General features: G+C 30.5%; 1 protein-coding gene across 1 annotated transcript; it reads left to right on the top strand.

The window, feature by feature from the left end:
* Nucleotides 1-3,796: 3,796 nt before the first annotated feature.
* LOC112529598 (costunolide synthase-like) lies at nt 3,797-5,501 on the top strand. Its single transcript, XM_025140922.1, has 2 exons — nt 3,797-4,661; nt 4,769-5,501. Exons 1-2 carry the CDS (start codon nt 3,801-3,803, stop codon nt 5,390-5,392), a joined length of 1,485 nt encoding a protein of 494 aa, XP_024996690.1. The 5' UTR covers nt 3,797-3,800; the 3' UTR covers nt 5,393-5,501.
* Nucleotides 5,502-9,739: the final 4,238 nt, after the last annotated feature.

Below are 9,739 nucleotides of genomic sequence, written 5' to 3'. Positions count from 1 at the left end.
TTTTATATTTGTTTGTTTACCTCTTAATAGTTTCATTAAGAAATGAATCTTATTTGACAAAAAAAAAGTATGTCTCTTCATGGTTCTAAAAGCATCAGAATGATTTTGTATCTTCTTAACCATTAAGTGTCTTGATTTCATTGTAAACAATTATATTTCATTTTGCATTATATCATGAAAGTCTCTTAATCATTCTGACAACTTAATCATTTTGCACCAAACTATTCAGCAGACAAACAACCTCTTAAATATCAAATTAAACTTTTCAGTAATAAATACTTAACTAGTTAACCATTAAAATCTCTTAAAATATTAGGAATCAAATGCCAATTACATAATAGAAGTCTTAAAAAGAAAACCATACAAAAATCCGTACACCTTTAGTTTGTCCCATACCAAATCACTACACTTTCCCTCAATGGAAGAGGTGTGCGTCGAACCCGTCTTACCTTCAGATGTTGGGCGTTGAAAGTGATGTGCTGTTAGCCACGTTGGGCATGGATATATGTCCGAGAGTGAAGCATTTGTTGGTGGCATGAGTTGTTATGCTAATATGGTGAATTAGTGTTGTAACTTATGGGCGACTAGGCTAGCAGGTGCGTGAGACTGTTGTTGAAGTCTTTGGCTTTGTGCTTGGACAYGGTACGAAGAGATGGCTCGATGATCCGTGACAAACTCCAGCTAAATTAATGTGTCTATGTATCAAATGGACCTTCCATACGATAAATGATATTCGAATAAACTTAGTGAGTTCATGGGTTTTGTATATGAAAATACTCAAAAACGTGGCATTCTATAACCCTAAAAAACATATGTATATGCAAAGGTACTTCATGCCACTACTACACTTTCATGATATATTTGCAGTTATTGATCCTTAAAGGTTGATTATACTGAGACATATGTTCTACGGTGAAACCACTAGTATCCGGTTCGTATTATAAGGCTTGATTGATATAATCCCTTTGGATTTGTTTAGTGTGTACCTGATGCTTCTCGGTTTGGGTATTTTGCGTCAACCGTCATTGTGTATGTTTTCGGCTACGTAACTTTTAGACTCATAGTTCTCCATCGTTTCGTTATGATTTAATTCAAAAGCTTCATTCCTAGTTTGTCTTAAAGGATATTGGAACTATAGTTGTTCTTTTTTCGGGAGGGGATTTAGGGGGTGTTTGGGATTGCTTATTTGAAACAACTTATGTTTTTTTTACAAAATCACTCATCAGTTTCTCTAGGTATTCTTTAGAGTATCTATGGTTGATCCTTTCTTATATCTTTAAAGTATTCTTTAGATGCATGTCAGATACTGGGATTGAGTTGCATTTTAACAGGGACATGGTTTTGTTCAAACACACTACAATAAAATGAGGTTTATAGGACATTCTTAAATTCTAAACGTCTTAATAGATCTTTTTATATGACCAAAAAAATAAAAAGTCATATCTAAGGGTGTTAGTAATAAGTTTATATGACGTTTTTTGACGTCGTAATAAGTTTTTTAGGACACTTTAAATATAAAGCGTCCCATTAGCAAACTTTTATAGGACACTATTTGAAAAACTGTCCTATAAAAACAAATGTCCTATAAAAAATTGAGTTTATAGGACACTTTTTATAAAGTTGCTAATGCGACACTTTGTATTAAAAATGTCCTAAAAAACTTGTTAAGACGTCCAAAAACGTCATATAAACTTATTACAACACCTTTAGATAGGATGCTTTATATTTTGGTCCTATAATTTAAGTCCTATATAACGGTCTATTAGAACGCTTAGAGATTGGGGTGTCTTATAAACTCAATTTTGTTGTAGTGGTACATCTGCATGTTCGTATGTGCCTACAACTATTTAGCTAGCTGATATTTTGATGAAAGCGTCGTTAACATCTATCTTCTCGTTTTGCTACTTCGCAATCCAAGCTTCACATCACACCAGATGCTTCACTTGTAAGGGGAAATTACTCAAATTAGCAGGTCCGTCCCTTAGCATGTTAAATGTGAGATTTTGAACAGGGCCCCAAATTTACATGTGTTTAGGGTCTTTTATCGACCTGTGTAAAACTATAACCGAAGTTATTTATGTTCAAACCTTTAGTTGTTTGGTTTTAAGTTCAAATCATTAATTAATGGTTTAGGTTTAGTTTCAGATTGTTAATCGTTTTAGGCTTAACCCACTTTTGTTTTTAACATATATTCTCTGTCATCTCATTTATACAATGTAATCAAAAGTTTTATATGTAGCAGAGTCTCCAAAAATGAATTTCAAAAGAGGTGTAACTGCAAATCAAAATTTTGTTGAAGTATTTCAGGAGGTAGAAGTTGAGTTATACCCTCGTTGTACTTAGTTGTCTTCTTAAAAAAGTTAGCAAAAATGTTGCACATAAATTAAGGTTATGAAATAAATGCCAACTCATCAAACGACATCGTTTGAGATATATATAGCAGTAGTATTGTTTTCACACAATATCGTTTTGGTATGTTATTAGTATCGGAAATATAAGTCATATATATTATTATAGCTTACGAATGTCAATTATCGTAGAAAAAAGCAGAAACCTAAGTATAGTAGCATTAATAGAAAGACATTTGAATACTTGGGAATACCTGTAAACGAACACGAACGGAGGCTTGTTCATGTTCGTTTCTTTAACTTAACTGAACAAACGAACGAAAATCTTTGTGTTCGTGTTTGTTCGTTTAGAAATAAGGTGTGTTAATTTGTGTTCGTTTATGTTTGTTTGTTAACATGCTAAACGAACGAACATAAACGAACGGGTTAAACGAACATAAATAAATATTATTTGAATTCAAAGTAAATAAATAAAAGATTATATATTAAATTTAATATATAAATGAATATAAACGAACGTTCATGAACGAGACTCTTGTTCATGTTCGTTCGTTTAACTAAACGAACAAAAAAAATTGTTCATGTTCGTTTATTTATTAAATAAACGAACTTCCCGCCGAACGGTTCGCTGAACGTTCGGTTCGTTTACGGCGCTAGGAATACGGTGCAATTACTCATGAGCCATAATAGGGGTTGGCACAAAATATTGAAAAAGTCAAGTTATACAACTTCATTAACTATGAGACCAAAATGTAACCCTACTGGTTTTCACATATAGTAAAGGTATGCATTTTTAGAAAATAATAATCCGAAAAGAAGACGATTTTCATTAAATCGCTAAAGAAAAATATACAGTATAATAACTAAAGGTCCACGAGACTTGTTTGCAAGATATATAAATTAAACAAAACAGACAAAACCAATCAAAGAACAGGAAAAAAAACCGAGTGGTCAAACAGCTCGCGACCCCAAAAAAGATCTATTCATAACTATTATAACCGGAAGTTCCCTGAAAGCCATAAAGTCTGTGAGATGTTAATCAAGGCATTTTGACCGTGATAAAGCTCAAAAAAAGACAACAGTTGGGTATCAAAAATTATGTCCAAATTTGGAATTGATTATTAATTAGGACGTAAATAATTAAAAATTAGATTTAATTATGTAATTAAAATTAATTATTTTGACATTAAATAATCAAAACAAATAATGGGTCATTTTTACATTAATTGTGGTATTAGTTAGTCAATTTAAAGGTATAAAAATAAGTTCTCTAGAGAGAGATAAAAAAAAAACTTTTTTGTTTGAAATTTGCAATTCTAAATAACCCTGTTTCTTCCAACTGCCTATAAATTAATATGGTTGGTTTTTTAGGAGAAAAATAAACATGATTTCTCTATAAATTACTCCATCTGTTAGAGGCTAAATCACCATTGATCCAAATTACGTGCAATCATGATCACCATCCTTCTCATCGTTTCCTCTCTCATCTTGTCATTTTACTTTGTGCTCAACAAGAAACCCAAAGCTCTAAACTTGCCTCCGGGGCCACCAAAGCTGCCTCTAATCGGTAACTTACACCAGGTGGCCGGAGCTCTTCCACACCGTGTTTTCCGTGACTTGGCTAGCCGGTATGGCCCCATCATGCACGTCAAACTCGGCCAAATCAATAGTGTCGTCATCTCATCACCTCGGCTAGCCAAAGAGGTGTTGAAAACCAATGATATCGCCATCGCTGACCGCCCATATGTGCTTTTAGCAGAGTTGGTACTCTCTGGTAACCAAGGCATCGTCCTCGCTCAGTATGGTGAGTACTGGAGACAAATGAAAAAGATCCTTTCCTTGCAACTCCTTAGTGTTAARAAAGTGCGATCTTTCCAAARGATCAGAGAACAAGAGATTGGTCGTATGTTGGAGGCTTTCCGGTTATCAAGTGGAAAGCCCGTAAACATCCATGCAAAGGTTGCTCAAGGTATTAATAGCGTTGTGTGCATATCAGCATTTGGGAGTAACTGTAGACAGCAGCATCGTCTGATAGAGTTCATGGAAGCGATGGAAAGAGAAACAAGCGGGATGTCGGATATGTTTCCTGATTTGGAGTTCCTTGACAAATTCAAAAGGAGGTCTAGGGTTATGCAGCTGAAGAAGACTTATGATGATCTCCTTGATGACATTTTGGATGAGCACCGACAGAGAAAAAGAGATGGTGATCAGGCAGAGGAAGAGGAAGGACTTCTTGGTTCTCTTCTAAAGATTAGAGAGGAAGGTGGTCTTGAGTTTCCCATCACCAACGACGTCTTGAAAGCCTTGTTTTTGGTAACCAAATACATCATATGCTTCATTAATTAATTAAACCAATTATATAACTCTTGATAGTAATTTAAGTTGTAATTATTTATTGAACAAGATGCATGCAATTGCAGGATGTGTTTGCAGGAGGCACGGATACGTCAACAGCAACAGTTGAATGGGCAATGACAGAACTGATAAAACATCCGACTATAATGAGCAAGGTACAAGCTGAAATAAGAGCAGCCCTCAAGGGAAAGACAGTAATTACAGAGGCAGACTTACAAGATTTAAGCTATATGCAGTGTATTATAAGAGAAACTCTAAGGCTTCACCCTCCGTTCCCTTTATTAGTCCCACATGACTGTAGGGAACAATGTAAGATTGATGGTTATGATATACCTGTCAAGTATCGAGTGTTCATCAATGCATGGGCATGTGCGACTCATCCTGAATACTGGGAGGACCCAGACAGCTTCAAACCGGAGAGATTTCAGAAAACATCGGTTGACTTTTTAGGAAACGATTATCAGTTCCTTCCATTTGGGTCTGGGAGGAGAATATGCCCTGGGATTTATTTCGGTTTAAGAACAACGGAGTTGTTTCTTGCTCAAATGCTTAACAACTATGACTGGAAGCTCCCTCATGGATTAACCCCTTCCAACGTTGATACCGCTGAGACCTTAGGAGGAGGAGTTTTGGTAACGAAGAAAAATTCTTTACATTTGATTCCTACACTTTATTCTCCCGTCGATTGATCATATATATGATCACCCTACCTGCATGCCATGCAAATCCTTAGTCTTTTGTTTCTATCGTTTTAATTGTTCAAATAACACAAATGAAATAAAGTAATTAATATTTCTCACTCTTTCGATCTTTTTATATGTATTGTCATGAGTATATATATATATACTAGTTATGTAACGCGCAATGCGGCGGTAGCCGTGAATTTTAACGATTTTGAAGTTTAACTAGTTTTATTATAGAAGATTTAACAATAATATAAATTACACTTGGTCTTTACATATTAATACAATTTGAATAAATAAGAGTTATAGGTCTATCGATGAAAAAAAATGTATGACAGTTTAAAATCCAATATATTTAAAATGGAACATATTTAAACGACTTCATAAATGTGTTCGATTTACACCAAGAGCAAAGAATTAAGAGATCGACATCGAGACCGGATGTTCTAGAGCAATTGAATGAGAGATGAATAACAGAACTTTTAATAACTTATGGTGAATATCAATTTGAATCTCACATTGGGGGATGGGAGAAGACATAAAGGTATGAGAGAGTGAAAGCATGAGTGAAAAGGTGTCAAAAGTATTTTGGGAACATGAAAATAAAAAATAGTAATGTGCATTGATAACTTGTACTATATGTTATTTTAATTGTAGATTAAAAGATTTTAAAACTAAATGCATAAAGTAGTAATACTTAATGCATTATGAGTTGTTTTTAAGACTTTTAAGACTTTGTGCATTAAAATTTGTTTTTAAAACTTTTGAAAAATCTCATTTATAAGATAGTATAGATATATATAACTAGTTGCCAATATACCTGTGCAAAAGCAAATATGTATACGTATAAGCAAAATGCATAGTACAAATGCATTAATTTTTAGTTTTATACCAAATAATTAAAACACATTAATTATTTGATCCATGCATCTTATGTAGAGTGTGGTGAAACATAATTTAAGTCCCATATACAAACTATTTTATCAAACCCTAGTTTCTTTTCATTTTTGGACACAACTTTTAGCTTTGTAGTCAGTTAAAACCGTCTAGTTTCTAGAAAGAGAGAGCATGTTTAGGATTTTACAGAAGTAAGAACGTGATTGAGTGAAAAAAACTTAATTGTATTATTACTTGTAGGTGTGTATATGTATACATCCTGAGTAAATCGTAACCTACAGAACTAAATCGTAACTTACAATCAAGTGACTATGAGGAAATAATTACTTAATATAGGATTTATTTTGTGTATATCTATCATGCCCCTATAAGATGGACGATCGAATAGTGAGACCAGTCTCAGATATAAGTTCGTTGAACCGTGTTTTTGCAAGTGGCTTAATAAGAGCATCAGTTAGTTGATCCTTGCCAGAGATATATGAAACACGCAGCTTTCGACTTTGGATATTCTCATGAACAAAATGATAGTCAAGAGCTAGGTGCTTCATTTTTGAGTGAAACTTAGGATTTGAGGCAACATATGTAGCTACCATATCCATTGTGCCACATTTGTGTTTGTGTGTCTGTTTTCGCTATCACCGGTGATGGTTTTTTTCAACAGATTACTGACAGATTTTTCTGTCAGTGAAGCCTCTTTGTTTTATAGTGTGAACTTTCCTATCAATTGACTTGATTTCCTTATCAAGTTCATATTCTCATACTATTTTGAAAATTCTTTCAAACTGTAAAAAAAAATAACCTGTTTTATGTGTGTGCACGATGTTTGGCTACCGTTTTTTACAATGTCATATGTTACATCTGATCTTACAACATTTTTTCCTGTAAAACATAACAACTTTTCAATTATTATCTGGGTAAGATTTCAATTCAGATTTACTTATATGCCGATATTTTCGTAAAAGTAACGATACACATTGTGCTTTGTCCCTTTCAGAAAAATGTCATGTCACTTTTTCGTTATGACACATTTTATTTAGGCGATGTTTTGTAAATTAGCTGACAAGTTCACTGATAGCTGATAAACTATATGATATTTGATAAGTTAGTTGTTAGATGATAAACTAGTTGATGACCTGATCGCATTTAGCAAAAAACTAACTGATAAATTAATTAACAAAATGTAAAATGACTTCAAAAAATTCTTAAAAAATCATCAATTACAATATTTTATACTTGAGATCATAAAATCTTTACAATTTCATAAACATGTTCCACTTAATCTTCTTCTATTAAATATAAATTCGTAATAGCTAAAATATTTAGTGAAGCAATTGTTTATACTATATTATAAAACATTTGACAAAATTCTTAAAAATCGTTTTTTATGTATGATGTACTGTTTATTGATGCATATTACTTAAAATTCAAGATTATAAGTAAATTGTGCGTAAGTACAACTTATTAAAGCTTCATGTTTGAATTCGTTTAACTAACTGCGAATAAATATAATCAAATAAAGAATAAACATCTCATTTTAAAATATAAAAAGATCTAAAATATAATCAGGATAATCATTGAGTCCTAACAAAATACTTAATTATTATTTTTATAAAAAATTATATTATTAAACCAAGGGGTTGTTTATTTACCTCTTAATAGTTCCATTAAGAGGCAGACTTTGAATCGTTAAGAGATGAATTTTGTTTGGTAAAAAAAGAATCTGCCTCTTAATAGTTCCAAAACCCTCTGAATGATTTTGTATCTTACGCATTCATTAATCATTCAACGCCCTAATTTTATTGTAAACAGTTAACAAACAATTATATTTCATTTTGAACTATATCATAAGGGCCTCTTAATCATTCTGATCACTTAATTATTCTACACTAAATCATTCAGTAACCGCCAAACAGCCACCAAATATAAATTACTTCGTTATTGAACCCAAATTAAATTATAATAAAAAATTTGAATTAAGAAATTACACAAAAAACGAGAAATTTTAAATAGTTAATTTGATACTAACATCGATATATTTTTGTCAAAATTTTATCGTATCTTCAAATTTATATTTTATTCAAAAATAAAAACATCATCGCTTTTTCAAAATCACATAAGATCATATTATAACATTGACTGAGATAAAGAATAAAATGAAGTATTAAAATCAAGATGTATCTTGCTGCATTGTACGAGTATCATTCTAGATAAATTAAATATAAATTAATTCGTTATTGAACTCAAACTAAATTATAATGAAAAAATTTGAATTAAAGAAATTACATAAAAAATAAAAAATTTAAATAGTTAATTTAATACTAATATCCATATATTTTTCTAAATTTTTTATATAATATTTTAAGATTTATATTATTCAAAAGTAAAATATTATCGTTTTCTTAAAATCATATAAGACCGTATTATAACATCGACTGATACAAAGAATAAAACAAAATATTAATATCGAGATGTATTTTGCTGCATTACACAAATACATTTCTAGTTGAATGATTATTCATTAATATATATAACTATTCTAGAAGTTATGTTTCTTAAATGAAATTAAATATAAATTTATTGATAAATAATTTAAAATTTATTTTATTTTAATAATCATATTTTCAGCGAGTTCATTCATGTCCACAACGTGGAATTGCAAGTAGTAATCATTACAAGATAAACATAAACTCGATTTTAATCCATACATTTTATTAATTTTGTAATAATTAAAAAATATTTTATACATTTAATTATTGTTCAACGACTTTAATATTTTATGTTGATTTTAAGCTATAAAATATTTATCATTTCATTATATTTTCAAGCTATAGATTTTTAAATAAATATTTTTAAAATAACTTTTTGAAATTATATTTTTAAAATTTGAATTAAATAAAAATATGTTTCTTTTTAATCCAATTTGCCTTAATTACATACTCACTCCTTCTCAAAATAAATATTTCATTATTATTTTAGTTTGTCTCAAAATAAATGTTCATTTTCAAAATTAAATATCTGCTTTTCCATTCCATTCTTAATTATAAGATTTAAAAAAAAAAAAAAAACTCTATCTATAGTTTAAGTAAAAATTGTCATTTTATTAGTTAAAAATATAATAATTACACATTGCCAAAAATGTGTACCTTTTTCATTGTAGACATTTATTTCAAAACTAGTTGGTGGCTGATAAGCTAACTGATGAAGTAAATACATTTGATGTCAAAAAATTGGATTTCTTAATCAAATACAAATTTTTAGAAAATATCTACACCAAATAAAAATTTTAAATAAACATTACATATAATATTAATAAAAATAAAATTAGTCAACCTTAGAGATTTTAGTTAATTAATAATTTCTCAAAAAAATATTAAATTAAATAGTTGAAGATAATTAATTGAGTATGAAGAGAAGTTAACCTTAGATGAGAAGAGAAGTGAATCTCCCCGAAAGAAG

This window comes from Cynara cardunculus (assembly GCF_001531365.2).
Source record: "Cynara cardunculus var. scolymus isolate 2C chromosome LG 16, CcrdV1, whole genome shotgun sequence".
NCBI classification, from domain to species: Eukaryota; Viridiplantae; Streptophyta; class Magnoliopsida; order Asterales; family Asteraceae; genus Cynara; species Cynara cardunculus.
The sequence above is the reverse complement of the archived record's forward strand: the minus strand, read 5'-3'. Positions and strand labels throughout refer to the sequence as shown.